Source organism: Maylandia zebra, linkage group LG18 (genome assembly GCF_041146795.1).
Source record: "Maylandia zebra isolate NMK-2024a linkage group LG18, Mzebra_GT3a, whole genome shotgun sequence".
In the NCBI taxonomy this organism is placed as follows: Eukaryota; Metazoa; Chordata; class Actinopteri; order Cichliformes; family Cichlidae; genus Maylandia; species Maylandia zebra.
This window is the reverse complement of record NC_135184.1, coordinates 822,153-839,534: the sequence shown is the minus strand read 5'-3', so window position 1 is coordinate 839,534 and position 17,382 is coordinate 822,153. Positions and strand designations below refer to the sequence as shown.

The following is a 17,382-nucleotide window of genomic DNA, read 5'->3' as shown; positions in this document are numbered from 1 at the left end:
TGTCTCTGTAATGATGAATGATGTCAGTGTTTTCTTTTTTCAAGCTGAGGAGTTAAAGGCTTTTTCTCAGAGCATCATTAGTGTTAGTAATCGATACAGCTATCAGTGCCTGTTGTTTTTGTGATGTCATATATTCATTCTAAACATAAAGTCTTTGTAAAGTTGTAATGTAGAAACGACAGATTGACACTGAAGGCTGCAGAGAGCTGTGACTGATCATAAGTGAAAGCGGTCACAGAGGAGAGTTCAGTTCAAACATGTAAGATATGCTTTAATCTCCCAGCTGACCTGCTGCGGGTTAAAGTTTGATATGATGGTACTCTGATCAATGTAAACATGTCGTACTGAACCTACTTTTTTTTACAATAGTGCATATAGCACATTTACACTAGCACTCTAAAGTACATCATGATTGTCCTCCGGTGGCTCAGATTAATGTTTCAATTCAAAACATGAAACTCTTAATTTTTTTTGTGCTTCCACAGCAGCTCTGTCTCTGTCTCTGATCTTTACTGCTTCATTTCTCTGTTGTCTTTGTCATCAGTCCAATGACACAAGAATCAGAGGTGTAACAGTGTGTGGCTCCCTCTAGTGGATGTTGTGGAGTATTCTGTTGTCTTTGCTCCAAAGGTTTTTGTACAGAGTTTTGCTGTTTCCTGTCACTGTGGGCCTCACAGCACAGTAGTACACAGCAGAGTCAGTCACTGCAGCAGAGGAGATCTGAAGAGTCATCAGTGTTTTATCTCCACTCACTTTAAACGTTATTCCAGGAACTGGATCTGATATTCTGTCTCCTGTTCCAAAATGAGAGATCAGGAACTCTGGTGGTTTTCCAGGATATTGTCGATACCAGAAGAAGTAATCAGTTCCAACAGCAGCTTTGGAGTATCTATAGGACAGAGCAACAGCGCTGGCTTCTAAAGTAAATTCTTTTTCTTTGGTTGGAGTGAGTTCTTCACATCTGATAACTGAAGAAAAAGGAATATTGTTATTAATCAGTTACACAAAATTTACAGTAATCATTGAATTGAACATAGTTTCCTGTGTAGGTGAGCAGACCTGTGAGAGTGAGAAGAATCAGAGGAAACACACAGTGATCTAATGACAGCATGTTGAGGAACATAAAGTTTGTTTTGTGTTGAACTCTGTTGAATGTGGAGGTTTTTCTCTCTTCTATAGTTCAGTAACAGCTCAGCTCCTCCCTGAATCTCTGCTCCTCCTCTCTGCTCTGTGTTTGCTGTGTTGCTCAAAGACAGTAATTAGTTCAGGACATGATTTAGTTACATAAAGGTAATAAATAAGTGTGTAATTAATAAATATTGTAAGTAAATTTATTCTAAAATGTTTTGGCTTTGAAATCTGATCAGAGGAAGACGTGTGTCACAAATGGTCTCTGTTGTGTTATGCACTGAGCAACAGTAGCGTTTGGCCATGACCCTGTCTTTGGCGTATCTTCTCCGGTAATGTTGTGAACAAATGTTTCAGCAGGAATAAAAGAGGAAGCTCATGTACATGCTCGTGCCTTTGGAAACTTTCATCTTTGTGAGCATTAATATGTTCAGATAGAACGTGGATAAGTCTTTGACACCACCTTTTAGGTCATGTAATGTAATGTGCATGTTTTTAAAGTAGGTTAATTATTAAGTCTGGCATTGACGTGTGTATTAGCGAGGAATTTATTTTTCATACAAAAGAAAAAAGCCTTAAGAAGGAAAAGGTTTATAAAGAGCTTCAGTAAAATGAAGAAAAACAAGACTTGCTCCATTTATCAGCTTCAGCTTCCTGCTTCTCATAAAGCACTTTTCTACTTGAGCGCTCAGAGTGCTTCATACAACAGCCTCGTTCACCCTTTCACACACATTTATACTCAAAGAGCAATTTCAGGTTAATCAAAGCCTCCCGTAAAAATCTGTTTTCTAGTTGTAATCTGCTGAATGAATCATCTGCAAGAGCTAAAATCATCTATTAAAATATTCTTAATATTCTGTGAGCAAACAAAACAGAGAAAGATGAGTGTTTGGTTTGAAACAGGAATGTTCCCACGGCTGTGTTTCTTCCAGCTCTGCTGCTCTGCTGCTGCATGACAGGCTTCACCTGAGCTGAACACTGTGATTACAAGACTCAGGAGACTCGTGACGTTATTGTAGCTGCTGAAGTTCGCTGTCACAGCTGTGGCTCATTCTCTCAGAGTCTACAGAGGTTTAACAGTGTGTGGCTCCCTCTAGTGGATGTTGTGGAGTATTCTGTTGTCTTTGCTCCAAAGGTTTTTGTACAGAGTTTTGCTGTTTCCTGTCACTGTGGGCCTCACAGCACAGTAGTACACAGCAGAGTCAGACACTGCAGCAGAGGAGATCTGAAGGTTCAGACCATTTCTGTCATCGACCATTCTGACAGAAAGTTTGGAATTTGTTGTGTTTTGTGTTCCCAAGTTAAAGGTCAGGAACTCTGGTGGTTTTCCAGGATATTGTCGATACCAGTAGAACTGATCACTTCCAGTTGCTTGTCTGGAGTATCTGTAGGACAGAGTAGCTGTGCTGCCTTCCAAACTGGACTCTTCAGTTTTGCTGGCAGTGAGTTGTTGACAGCTGACACCTAAAGAAACAGAAATCTGTAAATATTTTACAAAGAAATCGTGAATAATAATTAAAATATTAGGATGAAGTTTTTTCACATGTACCTGTTAGAATCATGATGATTAACAGAGAAGTTTCATAACAGCCCAACAACAACATGTTGGACTGAATCTTCTGTGTTGAATGTGGAGGTTTCTCTGTCTCGTCTGCTCTTCAGTCGCAGCTCAGCTCCTCCCTGAATCTGTGTCTCCTCTGGTTTTTATTTCCTGATCAAATCTTGTCACAATGAGACTTTTCTGTGTTCTAACACTCACCTATGCAGTGAGAGAAAAGTACAAACAGATAAAGGAACATGTTTCAGGTGCTGAAGTCACACAGCAGATGAACAAAGTTCAGCAGAATGAAAAGACTAAGCAGCCTCTCTGCTGCACAGCCTTCTCCTCAACATCAGGCTGGCTGGAGTTCTGCAGGAAGAGACCATCTCATTGGCTGAGTTCAGCATCAGTGGGTGGAGCCAGACAGAAACCTGTTTAGAGTCTTTATGAACAGCGAAACATCTGCTGGTGTTAAAAGAAACTAAAGAGGTGCAGTTACAAGTACAAGTACATCCAGACAGTGACTTTTACGGCTGGCTTCTCCACATCAGTGTCTGCACAAGTTTCCCGTTCAGACTGTAAAGTTTGGGGAGGAGAGGATTCCCTGGAATCATCAGTGACAGTGAATTCACTGATAACTACACAATTATTTGACAGCAGGGAAAAAAGCATATCTGAACCTGTGTTTATGTTCGGCTGTGATAGTTGTAGCAGTCAGACAGTGAGTGAGAGAGACAATCTGCTGTGTACTTAGAAGCCATTCTTTCTGCTTCTGTTCTGATTCTGAGGTAATTTGGGTTGAACCCAGGACTGTATCGGCGTTGGCTGAATAGCAGTGGTGTTCACCTTGTGGTGTCAGAACACACAGGACGCACAAATAAGGTTATTCCGTCTTTACTGTGATTCTGTAGCTTAACAGCACAGCACAGCAGCACAGTAATGCAACCGCAGGCTTTCAGAGGATGTACAAGAACTCGTAGGTGGGGGGCTGTTAGCTGTTAGCTAACAAGAGCAGAACATATACAAAATACTGAATATAACAAACATTTAAGTCATGAATTAAGATTCATGAGCTTTCTTCCAGTCTAACCAGAACTACAAATGGAAATTCCGATATGAAGATCTCCATGCACTACTCAGAAAACCTTACAGTCCATGACATTAATTGCCAATACACCCAACAACACAAAACAGCCAATCAACCAAAGCGGTTGCCCCATGATGGTAAGGTCAGGGGTTCGAATCCCCTGAACGGCTACCCTGAGGTACCCCTGAGCAAGGTACCATCCCCACACAGTGCTCCCCGGGCGCTGCACTGGTGTCTGCCCACTGCTTCACTGAGTGAATTTCCCCACAGGGATCAATACAAAGTGTGCATTATTATTATTGTGTACAACATTAGCAGCATGAACTAGCCACACAGGTGAACAGGCCAATACACATTGCACTTCTACATCCACTAAATGCCTAAAAGACTAAAGCTGTCCTTTCCAGGCAGGGCTCCACGTCCACTCAGTTCTTTAGCAACGCGCACGACTCACACTGTGTGTCGACATCCCCCGCTGAGTCAGTCCGCTCAAACTCTGATCCCTGGAACATGTGTTCAATAGTGCACCTGTGCCCTCTCGCCACAAGGGGGCTCCCACACACAGTTGACAGCCTTTCCAACACAGAGGACAGATTCTGTAAAATATCGGCTGCACATGATCTTGGGTCTGATTATTGTAGGGTCTACCTCACCATATAAAGCACCTTGAGGGGACTGTTGTTGAGATTTGGTGCGATTAATAATGTTTGAACTTTTAAGGTTGTTCAACATTCGTAGTTCTGTTTTGCATTTTGGAACATTTAGTTGTTTATTATAATGCAGTCTTAAGGCTTTACATTACATATTTTGACTTTGTGTATCTGTGTTGGTAGGCAGGTTGGACTCAAATATATGATTTGTAAAGTTCATTGGAGGCGTATAGTGCTCCAGGGAGTCCAGGGAGGAAAGGAGTCCACACAACACTCTCTCAACTCAGGGTTTGTCTTACCACACACCTGGGAAGATCAAAACCAGGAGTCTACACAGAAGAAACACACAGCAAGTATCTTGAAGCATCAGAAGCAGCACAAACACTGAGCAGGAGGAGCCAGGGCTTCACTAACTCTAATCCAACAGTCCAGTGAAGAATGACACAAACAACAACAAAGGAACACAAACAACAACAAAGGAACACAAACAACAACAAAGGAACACAGACAGAGGAGAGAGAGAAAACTAAAGTCCAGAGACAGACAGCAAACAAACCGAGAAATCAGCCGGAGACGACAGAGACCATCACATTTGGCTTTTAATTCAATGTAGGTTTAATAAGTTTTTAGATTGAGTTGAATCATTTCAGTTTAGTTTGCAATGTTTAAGAATAATTATTTTTAACTGTCATTGTCTGTTTTAGTCTTTATTAATTATTATTGCCTGGATGGCAAACGTCACATAAAGCCTCATAAAGCCTCATAAAGCCTCATAAAGCCTCATAAAGCACATTTTGAACGTTTTGATCAAATTCACAAATATTGAAACTACGGGGATTTCCACCGTTAATCTTTCTTTTTTCCAAGTTCACAAAATAATTTCAGGTCTAGTTTTTATTTTTGTTTTAGTTAACCAAAAGGCTTTTCACATGCAGATTATATTAGTTCACTATAATAACCGTGATATATACACAGTAAAGGTGTTCCTCAAAAATGCACTGTAAGTGTAAGAAGTGGACACGAGTGATGACGAGCAGGTCCAGATGCTTCTAAACACGGAAAGAAAGAAAGGAACATTTTGGCTTCATCTCAGGAGAAAGTAGCGCTGACTGAACTGGTTGTTGCTACTGCAGTGGTCTGAATGCTCCCATCTGTTAATCTACAGCAAAAATCATGACATTTCAAACGTGATCCAAATAAATTAGTTAATCCTGTGAAATTACACTGTCAGAGTGAAGGGCTGCATTAAAATAGGTGACTCTGAAAAATATTTGTAACACAAAGTATTTGCAGTAATGTTGTTCACCTGGTTCAGAGTTTAATTTGTTCCCTTTCCGATCGTGTCCTCTCGTGTCAGCTCCCCTAGTTAAAGGTTCTGACGTCCTGACGGTTGCTGGTCTAGTTTTACCTTCTGTCTCATTGCTTCTGATGATCCTCACCTGCGTCTTGTTACACTCTTGTTTCTCCTGATGCCTCTGACCCTCGGGTGTTTAAATAGTGCTGTTTATTCCTCAGTGTCTGTGTCAGTCTATGTTGACCTACCATCATGTGTTCCCTGGTTGACTGGAGATGAGTTTTCTGGAGTTCGTCTGTTGCTGCCTTCTTAGTCAGCAGTCTTATTGCACCGGTCACCCAGGTCACCACCATCACCGCTGCCACCCAGCATTCAAGCTGTGACGCTGGTGCCCAGCTTGTAAGAGCTCCTGTTATTCGGCATTCCAGACAGTTCCATGAATGAACCAGCTTCATCATCAGTGGTTGTGGTGGGAGGATGAGGAGCCATGCTCCCTCTTCCAGGAGGAAGAGTGTTCTTGTCACCGGTTCTCCCCGTGGTTCAGTCCAGATGAAGCCAGTGAATGTTGTGCCTGTTTACCCAGACTAGCTCAGTTAGGCACAACGAGAGCAGGCAAACCCTGAGAGTTTCCTGACCCCAGGCAACCAGCGCAGTGTCCGCAGCCTATCAATAAACACTGTTCCAGGTTTATGTAGACGACTTAGCTGCTGCTCCTCTCATTCAGTATTATTAAAGTGAAATTCTGTAGTCTGCATTTCATGTTGTGCAGCCTCATTTAACTACAGTTGGTGCTACAAGTTGTTGTATAAACTTCCTGAGATTAAAACCACTCGTGGCTCTGATCATGTTAATGACTATTACATATCTGGACTTCATATGATTGCTGGGTTTCTCTCTGCGTGTAATATTGTAGGGTCGACCTTATAATATAAAGCACCTTGAGGCGGCTGTTGTTGTGATTTGGTGCTGTGTAAATAAAGTTGAATTCAATTTAAACATCATGATGAATTTCTCATCTAAAGCTCTCATTGAAAGGCTCCAGGTGAGGAAAAACGTGGTTGTTGTATCAGTGACTTTAAAATACTCGAAGCAGAAGAAACACACTTCACACAAAGCACATCAGTAAAGAAAACTGAAGATCAATATATATTTAGTCTCTATCACACAAAGAACATTGTTCAAGCAGGAATTTCTCTTTCTGATCAGCAGTGCAAAATATTTTCTCAGCCCCATGTCAGAAGAGCTTTGGTGCAGAGGTCAGCACCGTCACCTCACAGCAACAAAGTCCCGAGTCCAGCTTCACCTTCATGTGTGGAGTTTGTATGTTCTCAGCTTGTTTGTTTGGATTCTCTCTGGGTGCTCCAGCTTCCTCTCACAGTCCAAAGACATGCAGTTAGTGGAATGAAGTTAATGTCAGCCCTGTCTCAGATTGGTGACCTGTCCAGCTTGGACCCTGGCTCACACTCTACGGTTGCTGGAAGCTTCAATCTTCAACGGATTGAAATTAAGAAGGAATCATTTAGAGGAGTTTAAAACATTAAATCATTGAATCCATGAATCTGAAAGTGTTTTTGAGTGCAAGATGCAGACTGAAAGGTCTATTTAGCAGTGCTTCTCAGAGTTTTATACTGAACTAAGCACAGACTGACTGAAGAATTATGAAACCAAGCTTCAAATCCAGGATAGAGGTTGTTTGCTGTGCCGGCAGGACGGTCCACATACACTGCTACTCTGTTGGAGGAGAGCAGTGCACATGAACCGGCTTCATTATTCTCACTGAAGAATTATGAGACCAGACTCCAAATCCAGGATACAGAGGTTCAGTGAATGTCGTGTTGAAGGTGTGGAGGTGGATCAGAGAGTCCAAGAAGATATTGTAGAAGGACAGCGTGCCGGCAGGATGGTCCACATACACTGCTACTCTGTTGGAGACAACGTCTTTGGGGATGAAGGTTTCTGTGTTATTGTGCAAGACAGAGTAAGAGTAAGAGCAGTCCAGGCTCCAGGACTGACTGTTCAGTCCAAACAAGCAGTCATCACTGTGTCCTCTCCGTTTGATTCCTTTGTAGCTCACTGCTATAGAAACATATCCACTCCACTCAACCTCCCAGTAACAAGGACCAGTCAGCCCGTCTGTGCACAGCAGCTGAGGGCGGTCAAATCTCTCTGGATGATCAGGATATGGCTGCTGTGCATTCAAACGCATCACCTCTCTGTTGCTGTCAGACAGCTGGATCCATTTGTATACTGTGTTTGGGTCGATTGTGAGTTGATAGGAATCTGATAGAGAGAACAAATAAATCCAGCTGCAGTTATTGATCGATCATCTATTCGTTGATCGGCTCTTTGATGGTGACTCCTGATATCAGAGATATGAATGAGCGACACAGTAGTTTAAAGACGGTTGGATTTGTTTCCAAGAATCATCATAAAATCAAACGTACACTTCTTCAGATCCGAGCTCACCCGTCGGACGCCATCAGGCTCCACCCTGCAGGGAGAGGAGGGGTGAAACCAGCACAGTCGTTGGCAACATGCTAACATGGACATCATCACTCATACTGTCACAGAGGGAAGACTTCATGTAGCTCTTACATCTGCATAAAACAAACAGGCTGAGTGAAGGGATCTGTTCATACCTGTTTAGAGACTCCTTTCCTGCAGACCACTGCTTCACTTCTTCAGGTGCATCTTGAATCAGAATTGCTCTTTTAAAATCAAATATTACAATTTTCACAACACCTACATGTTTTGTTTTTTTGAATGAAACAGAACAAAAGTAGGAAGTCAAAGTGTTTTTTCCTCATATATCAGTTGAGTGGAAGCAGTAAAGCCACCAAGAGACTTTGATGTGCTGACATTCGTCCTCTGCTTGTCATGGTCATTTTTAGTCTACATAAACTACTGAAGAAGATTGATGGATTCAACGCATCCATCAGAATATAAATATGTGTGCATGTTAGATAGAAAGCTCTTATATAGAAAAGGTGAATGAGGCACGTTGTGTTGAGTTAAATAAGAACCAGTCCATTTACCGTTTATTCGATCTAAGCAGCTTTGGAAGACGGCGACTGGACCTCATGAAGCTTTTTGAAGAGGTTTCTCCTTTGGTGTTTAAACTCTAGTGGGAGTTGTCCACTTAAGAGGATCATAGGCACACTATTGATCATGTGCCTCATCACAAGATCCAAGTTATAAAAAAAGGTGTGGGTCATTATCAGCAGAGCTTTTGGATGAAACTATGGTGAAACCTTGCCTCACTCTATCATGTGACCCATTGAGACGCAAGATGTGAGTAGGGGTTGAGGTGCCTGGGAAGACTCAACATAACTGGAGCACGGATGGTACAGTTGTTGACAGCTGGTGTGTCGATCAGGTGAACTTCACAAACACAAACACAATGAAACACTGTGAGCCATGCACCGGCTTCCTCAGAGCCTGGACCTCAATATTGAAGCCCTGTGGGATCATGGAGGACTCTCATATGGACTGATGCCACGCAGAACTGTCCACTGGGAACTTAATGCTGTGGGATGCTTTTCTGTTTTGTTCATCATCATCATCATCATTGCTCTTTAGTTCCATCAGTCGCTCATCGATGTGAATAAACCAGACTGAACATTTCATGCAGTCTCGTGTGTCCTGTCATCCCAAAACAACACAATATCTTAAAGTCACATCAAAAACCTGTAACACTCACTTTGAAACACGTAGAAGCGCTTTGTCAAAGTGTCTCTCTCTTTGGTTGGCATCTGCTCAGATGGGAATTCTTCAAAGCTTTGCATGACCTGTTGGTTAGACTGCACTTAACATGATTCCACACACAGATAGATAGATAGATAGATAGATAGATAGATAGATAGATAGATAGATAGATAGATAGATAGATAGATAGATAGATAGATAGATAGATAGATAGATAGATAGATAGATAGATAGATAGATAGATAGATAGATAGATAGATAGATAGATAGATATGTATATATTTGTGTATTCCATATATTCCACTTGCCAAACTTACCGTTCTGAATATTTCCTCAATGTCATCTCTAAGGCAGTGCTTTTTGACAGCCTCACAGATGTGTTGGATGAAGGCAGAACCGTATGTTTCATGAGTGTATGAACCTGTGTCTGCAAGCAAACAGAACCAGATCATATCTGTAGTTAGGCGGTGTTTGATTGTTCTAAATGTTACTTATTGGAGGGTGGTGCACTTACAAGTGGTGCTGGAATGAAAAATGATGAAATCCTTTTCATTGTGTGTCCGAGGACCTTTGACAGAGTTCACTGACAGAGATTCGATGTCGTCTGTGGGCACAAATTGTGTCCTATCAAGTAAATCCACCGATTCCTCCCCCACTGAAACAAACACACAGACTTACTGAAACGTGTCGATCTTTTACCTTTTCAAATGAACAAATATTAACAGTAAATTCATTGAAGATTCATTCATGCTGTTTGTTGGGTGTGTGAGGACAGATGAGAATCACCTCCTCTGCAGGCGTGAATAATGACGATCTTTGGTTTGTCCTTCAGTGCAGGACAGTTCTTTGAGTTTAAGTGCTGAAAGATTTGGTCAAGTTCAAACTCCTCAGTTCCCGTGCCTCCATAACACACCAAAGTCACAAACACGCTGTCTGTGAGGGCCAGTTTTGGGTGTTCAGAAAATTCTTTCAGAGGTTTATCGATCATCTGTGAGAAGAAATCCGTCACTGGATCATTTAACCAGTTTGTAAAACTGGGTGCAAGTGAAGAAACCTTTTCTGCTTTTAAAAGTTACCTTTGCAGTGATGTCCCCACATCTCACTACCTCATATCCAAGAGTTTGAAGTAGACTTTGCATGACTTTCTCATCTTTCGCAGCTCTACATTTGTATAAACTTGTATTAAACGTTTCAGTGTTGATCAGCAGGGCGATGCGATTTGACTGTGATTGTTGAGTCACTGGGTAAATCTGAGAGACCAAACAGAAACTCTTCAGATTATTTTAACACAAGCTGATTTTTTTATGCAGTCATTTGCAGTAATTATTATTATTATTGGTTTGGAAGTTACTACAAGAGGCTAAGATCAAACAATCAACATATCTCATATGAATCATACAGTAACATACTTTTTTACCCTGACTGTCTGTCCACGTCTCCATCTCTGACCTAGAAAGAAATCAGAGGACATGTTGAGCTGGAGGGACAGAATGTGTCACATCACATCAGCTCTTGGGATTTTCACTGTGCATCACATCATCTCTGCTTCTTGTGGATTATTCAGGACTGATTTTTAAAAATATTAATGAGAAAATGTATTGCTGATACTGATTAATAGATAATAAGACTTGAGCCTAATAAACCTGAAGACTATTGAATGTAGACACACGGGATCCTAATCAGGCATCAAAGTGAGATTTGGCAGGTGGGGAAACTCTAAGCCCAGGTGCAGTGGGGCAGCGTGGGCGACTTGGAAATGAGACCCTGTACTGGAAGCTCCACTCAGGTTTTCTTTGTATCCAGGTTGTGATCAGCTGAAGCTGCTCTTTGTGGATTTAGCCGACCGAATTCAGATGTTACATATTTCCAGCTTCCAGCCACTACGAAAACCCAAAAAACCTAGAATTTGGTGAATTAACTCAAACAGCACCTCACAGTTAAACAATCTCTGATTAAATGTATGCAAACAGCTCAGCTACTCTTCACCAGTCCAAGTTTACCCCTCTCAGCTTTACCACAGTACTGCAAACTTAACACTTTCACTGACATAAAATCTGAATAATGTCATTTCTGTCCCAAGATGTTTCACAATAAGAACACAAAATAATCATGTTCCTCTCATGTCTTCTTTCTTTGCAACATCCTCCATCTCTGATGTGACAGATGAAAGAAAAACCTTCTTCAAAGTAAAACAGAAACAACATCTGCTGCTGCTGCTAAGACAAATGAGAAATGAAGAATCAGAGACTTACAGCAGAGATGCTGAGTCCTGGTTGTCCTCTGATTAAAGAGCTCAGACTGCTCAGAAAAGAAGGACTCAACTGTACCTGCACTGGAAACACCTGCTGACTGACTGACTGACTGGATGCTCTTTTATACTGAGCTGGAATCTAGTTAGAATTGTTCTTCTTCATGATAACGTGAAGGCTGAGTTCTTTGGACCAAACTGGTTTTGCTTTGGCTGTTTGGGAGGTTTCCAGTTTCCTGAAAAGAAACTCACCGAACTGGTTTCACAATATGCCAGAACAAACACAGGAATGAGGCTCGCTTTCCTTTACACAGGTGATACGTTTGCTTCTTCACCGATTAACTCATGGACATGTTTAGAGATAATTCAGGAACTACTTGATGTAATGTTCCTCCACGAATCTCCACCTTATCATGGTGGAGGGATATGGTGCCAAATGATACCAGGAGCTCTGTTTTCAATGGTAATTTGCCCCTGGCAGGGTCCCTATATGCACACTGGTCCTGAGAGAGGGGTAAGACTAAGAATGAATCAGAAGACATCCATGCTGCATTGACCAGTGGACCATGTCTGGGTACGTGGGATGGGGTTTCTGAGGCTCTAAGCTGGACCAGGCCCAGGGGAGGGGCTCCACAGAGAGTGTGGGTTAGGTGGCAGCCAAAGTTGGAGGCCCTGGCGATAACCAGGGTGGATACATCTGTTTCCCCCAGCTTGATGCCTTTATGTTGGGATTTTTGCTGGTGGACAGGAGAGTTGCTTCGCTGGAACGGGTTCTGGCTATTTGCACTTTTGCACCAAACCTGGGCTTGTGTTTGGTTGTTGGATGGAAGCTTTGTGCTTTTGACAGTGTAGCTAACATTAGTTGGAAGGAACACTGAAATACTGGAAGAGGTCACAGTTTCAGGCTGTTTGTGTCCTGCTTCACTGTCTTCATGGGACTGCCAGGGTCAAAGTTTGAATTAATAGATCGTTTTCTTTTTGACTCCCAGCAGAAGAATGAGGCCGCTCAGCAATGCTGCGTCAAACCTGGCCTGCAGGTAAATGTTGCATTAGGACAGATAATAAGTGTAGATCAGATGATTTCCTGAAGAAGCAGCGTCAGGGGAAAACCCTTCATTAAAAATCCAAAACTTCCTCATGATCAGTGTGTTAGACTCGGGACATAAACCAGACCAAGAGTTAGCTTTCAAGCAGCACCAGTTTGAGCCGCCAAATTTCAACTAACACAAATGTTTGTTTGTCAAAAGATTATGAATTTAAAAGAAAGAAGACCAACTGTTAATTTCTGCTGCTTGTATCAAGCTCAGGAGCTAAAAATGCAGGACCTGGTTCTGCTCGCAGGCTCCGGGTCATCTCTGATTTCCTCCATCAGGTTCATTGACCATGTACCAGTCACATTATATTGACCACATCTAACTGAGCTGTGTGAATGCCTTAAATATTCTTGTACAAAACAATAAGGTGAGAAAATCTCGTCCCCACTGTTCCAGCATGTCTTTAGTTCAAATCTCACAGGTTGTCACATTCACAGCTTCTCCTGTTTTTCTTCTCTTTACTATTTCCTCATGTTTCTGATGCTTCCCCGTCTACCTAATCCTCTTCATTTCTAGTGCTTTCCTTGTCCCCACTTCCTGATAAATTGGATGTTTACTCTGTGCTTGTTTTGCCTTGTTGGTTTCACACATATACAGTAATGCTGTCAGGTTTCCTCCATGTGTTTTCTTCTTGGTTTACAGCAGCTATGTCGAGTCTGTCTTTGCTGGTTCATCAGATTTAAAGTTTGCTATTGTGGAATCCTGCGTCCAAAGTCATACTTTTGTCTTTTATAATCTCTGTAAAATTATAAAATCTAAAGAGGCTGTGATGTTGAAATGTTGCTGCAGTTCCTGTGAAAGAAAATATGTGAACTCATGAACTCTGCTGAGTGGAAACTCTCCCTGCTGCTGCAGAAATGTGTGAGCAGTCCTCAGTGTTTAGATCAGAGGGAGCCTGGTGGTGGAGCAGGACTGCTGAAGAACTCAGTGGAAGGACCCACAGACTCTGGTCCTGATGAAATGTGTGGGGTGGAGGAGGGCTGCATCCATCTGACACTGAGAGGGGAAACACTTAAACATGAGAGCAGGACAATGATGAAGGAGAGCATCATCATCTGATGTGATGAGTTCAAAGAGAATAAATGGAACAAGCATGAGATGGTCTTCCTGGTTGGACTTTTAGCTTCATGTGAGAGATTTTACCTTAAAGAGATAAACCTCTGTTACTCTGTTTATTTTGCTTCTGCTGCATTTCTGCATGTCCTCATCCACTAAATATAAAATAGTGTAAATGAGCAGCTTTTGATGTTTGACAGTTTTTATTGTGTCTGAACGTTCCTGCAGTTGGTTTGTGGTTGATGTGGATTTGCTGCTCATGTGAATCCTCCCACAGTGTTTCATTAGCAGCTGTAACCACAGTGACTCTGATAAAACAGGAATTAGCAGAATCCATCTGATATGAAGCTGTGCTTTGAATACCACTTCCCTCCTCTTTGAAGAGTAGTCAGATATCTGTGTTCAGGTTTTTGTACAGCCTCTTCTACACTTTGTATCACTGTGTTTCTAGAGCACAGTAGTAGAGAGCTGTGTCTGCCAGGGTTAGGGCTGCTATGGTCAGATTAGTTGTTGTTGGTGATGTTTGGGATCCATATCGATTATTGGGAATATATTCACTTGTGCTGCGTTTTGCTCCTTTCCAGAGTATAAACTGAGGAGCCTGAAGGTCAGAATCATGTCTGTACCAATAAAGCCAAGGAGTATCATAACCCGTCTGATAGTCACATGTGAGTGTGACAGATTCTCCTTCTGTTTTAGTGACTTCAGGTTGTTGAGGAGTGATTGAGTCTCCAGCTGTTAGTCCTGGAAAAAGAAAGAAGAAAAGTAGTGAAATGCAGTCTGTATATCTGCTTAATGCAGCAGCTTCAACTAAACTTTAATCCCTGTTCTTAAACTCACCTATAATGTGAGATAGAAGCAAAAAGAGGTGCAGCAACATGTCTTTGGAGTTATTAAAGCCAGACAGACAGCACATGAACAATGTTCTTCCACTGCAGCACAATGACCAACAAATAATTCATTGGATGAGCTCAACTTCAGTGGGCGGGGCCATTTTAATAGCTCAGCCAATCAAACAGTTTTGTGCTTCCACAGCAGCTCTGTCTCTGTCTCTGATCTTTACTGCTTCATTTCTCTGTTGTCTTTGTCATCAGTCCAATGACACAAGAATCAGAGGTTTAACAGTGTGTGGCTCCCTCTAGTGGATGTTGTGGAGTATTCTGTTGTCTTTGCTCCAAAGGTTTTTGTACAGAGTTTTGCTGTTTCCTGTCACTGTGGGCTGCAGAGCACAGTAGTACACAGCAGAGTCAGACACTGCAGCAGAGGAGATCTCCAGATGAAACTCCTGTTTTTCTTTGTCATGTATAAACTTCAGCTTTTCTGTTTGCTCTGAATGTTCTGCCATAACAAGCTGTGGATGTGAACCAGACTTCTGATGGTACCAGAAAAGGTTCTGAACATAACCTGAATAGTTGCAGGAGAGAGTCACAGTGCCTCCTTCCAAACTCGTCACTACATCTTTAGATGGTGTCAGTAAATCCTCAGAGGATCCTGAAAACAACAAAGACATATTTCACCATCATGTTTCTGCATCTTTAAACTTAGTTTATAAAAAGTGAATCAATTCAAACAACATCCAGATATTTTCATGTCCATCATCTCCTTTTACATCTCACTCCATCTTTTGATGACTCACCAGTCTGAAAGGAGACTATCATCATCCAAATGAAAAGCAGCAACATGATTTTCTCTTGGACTGAATGAACAATAGAGAGAACACAGCAGCTCTTCAGCTCCTAAATGAAGCCTTTCATGTTCACTGCTGTAGCTCCTCCTCTTGCTGAGCTCTGTTTCCTGTCACTGTTTCCTCATATCTGCAGAGCGCAGAGTCCAACACCCACCAGGAACAAATTCGCTTTCTTTCCAGCTATGTGGATCAAGCTCTTATGCCTTTGCTGGTTGGGGTCAGTGATGAATCAGGTGAGGAGGATTCAAGACTGAGGCGAGAGATAAGAATGTGCACTGAATGTACTCAGCTGCATGAAGAGTACATGAGATTTTCTCAGACACAATTAAATAAAACCTGAGGAAGGTCAAAGGTCGTCACTTGTATGTTTAACTACAAACTTGTGATCTGGAATTCTTTCACTGTTTTTTGACAGTAGCGTGTTGTTTACCATAAAGTAATTCAGAGTCATTCATACCACAGTAACCAGAGATGATAATATATTTGTAAATATATAACTTTCTACAGGACTGAATATAATATCTTTATGTCCGGAGCCTCTGAGGAGTATCCGAGTATTTATAACATTACACAAACATCTCCATCACAGTGTTCATGAAATGCTGAGTTTATCCATCTTCTGGGTGGGCCTACGGAGGAGTTTTGAAGATTTCCCTGTGAGGGAGCTGCTGGTGACCAATTCAATTCAATTCAATTCAATTTTATTTATATAGCGCCAAATCACAACATAAGTCGCCTCAAGGCGCTTCATAGATACAGAGAAAAAAACCCAACAATCATATGACCCCCTATGAGCAGCACTTTGGCAACAGTGGGAAGGAAAAACTCCCTTTTAACAGGAAGAAACCTCCAGCAGAACCAGGCTCAGGGAGGGGCGGGGCCATCTGCTGCGACCGGTTGGGGTGAGAGAAGGAAGACAGGATAAAGACATGCTGTGGAAGAGAGACAGAGGTTAATAACAGATATGATTCAATGCAGAGAGGTCTGTTAATACATAGTGAGTGAGAAAGGTGACTGGAAAGGAAAAACTCAATGCATCATGGGAATCCCCCGGCAGCCTACGTCTATTGCAGCATAACTAAGGGAGGACTCAGGGTCACCTGGTCCAGCCCTAACTATATGCTTTAGCAAAAAGGAAAGTTTGAAGCCTAATCTTGAAAGTAGAGATAGTGTCTGTCTCCTGAATCCAAACTGGAAGCTGGTTCCACAGAAGAGGGGCCTGAAAACTGAAGGCTCTGCCTCCCATTCTACTTTTAAATACTCTAGGAACAACAAGTAGGCCTGCAGAGCGAGAGCGAAGTGCTCTAATAGGGTGATATGGTACTACAAGGTCATTAAGATAAGATGGGGCCTGATTATTTAAGACCTTGTATGTGAGGAGCAGGATTTTGAATTCTGGATTTAACAGGAAGCCAAAACAGGAGAAATATGCTCTCTCTTTCTAGTCCCTGTCAGGACTCTTGCTGCAGCATTTTGGATTAGCTGAAGGCTTTTCAGGGAGTTTTTAGGACATCCTGATAATAATGAATCACAGTCGTCCAGCCTGGAAGTAATAAATGCATGAACTAGTTTTTCAGTGTCACTCTGAGACAGGATATTTCTAACTTTAGAGATGTTGCGCAAATGGAAGAACGCAGTCTTACATATTTGTTTAATATGTGCGTTGAAGGACATGTCCTGGTCAAAAATGACTCCAAGGTTCCTCACAGTGTTACTGGAGGCCAAGGTAATGCCATCCAGAGTAAGAATCTGCTTAGAGACCATATTTCTAAGGTTTTCAGGGCCGAGTACAATAACCTCAGTTTGATCTGAATTAAGAAGCAGAAAGTTAGCGGCCATCCAGGTCTTTATGTCTTTAAGACATTCCTGCAGTTTAACTCATTGGTGTGTGTT

At 41.9% G+C, this 17,382-nt stretch overlaps 1 protein-coding gene, 1 long non-coding RNA gene and 1 gene segment (V, D, J or C); all 3 read right to left on the bottom strand.

Annotated features, from left to right (window-relative positions):
* Positions 1–8: 8 nt before the first annotated feature.
* Positions 9–5,880, bottom strand: LOC112431324 (T cell receptor alpha variable 3-like). The segment is given in 4 exon segments: positions 9–863; positions 2,491–2,592; positions 2,678–2,887; positions 5,712–5,880. Coding segments are annotated over 3 exon segments (432 nt in total).
* Positions 5,881–6,827: 947 nt separating this feature from the next.
* LOC143413529 (uncharacterized) lies at positions 6,828–8,897 on the bottom strand. The gene is made up of 3 exons (XR_013094131.1): positions 8,339–8,897; positions 8,144–8,190; positions 6,828–7,979 (listed from the first exon to the last, which is right to left on the bottom strand). It is a non-coding gene; the product is annotated as an uncharacterized LOC143413529 (long non-coding RNA).
* Positions 8,898–8,964: 67 nt separating this feature from the next.
* Positions 8,965–11,789, bottom strand: LOC143413655 (caspase-1-like). Its single transcript, XM_076876966.1, has 8 exons — positions 11,657–11,789; positions 10,814–10,853; positions 10,481–10,654; positions 10,191–10,392; positions 9,919–10,059; positions 9,722–9,831; positions 9,400–9,487; positions 8,965–9,080 (listed from the first exon to the last, which is right to left on the bottom strand). Exons 2-8 carry the CDS (start codon positions 10,844–10,846, stop codon positions 8,965–8,967), a joined length of 864 nt encoding a protein of 287 aa, XP_076733081.1. The 5' UTR covers positions 10,847–10,853; positions 11,657–11,789.
* Between the last annotated feature and the right edge of the window lie 5,593 nt (positions 11,790–17,382).

Coding starts and splice junctions, on each gene's coding strand:
- LOC143413655 (XM_076876966.1), bottom strand. CDS start 10,846: ATGGAGACGTGGACAGACAGTCAGGGTAAAAAA. Junction 10,060..10,190: donor TATTCACGCCTGCAGAGGAG/GTGATTCTCATC, acceptor TGTTTGTTTCAG/TGGGGGAGGAATCGGTGGAT. Junction 9,488..9,721: donor TTGAGGAAATATTCAGAACG/GTAAGTTTGGCA, acceptor TCTAACCAACAG/GTCATGCAAAGCTTTGAAGA.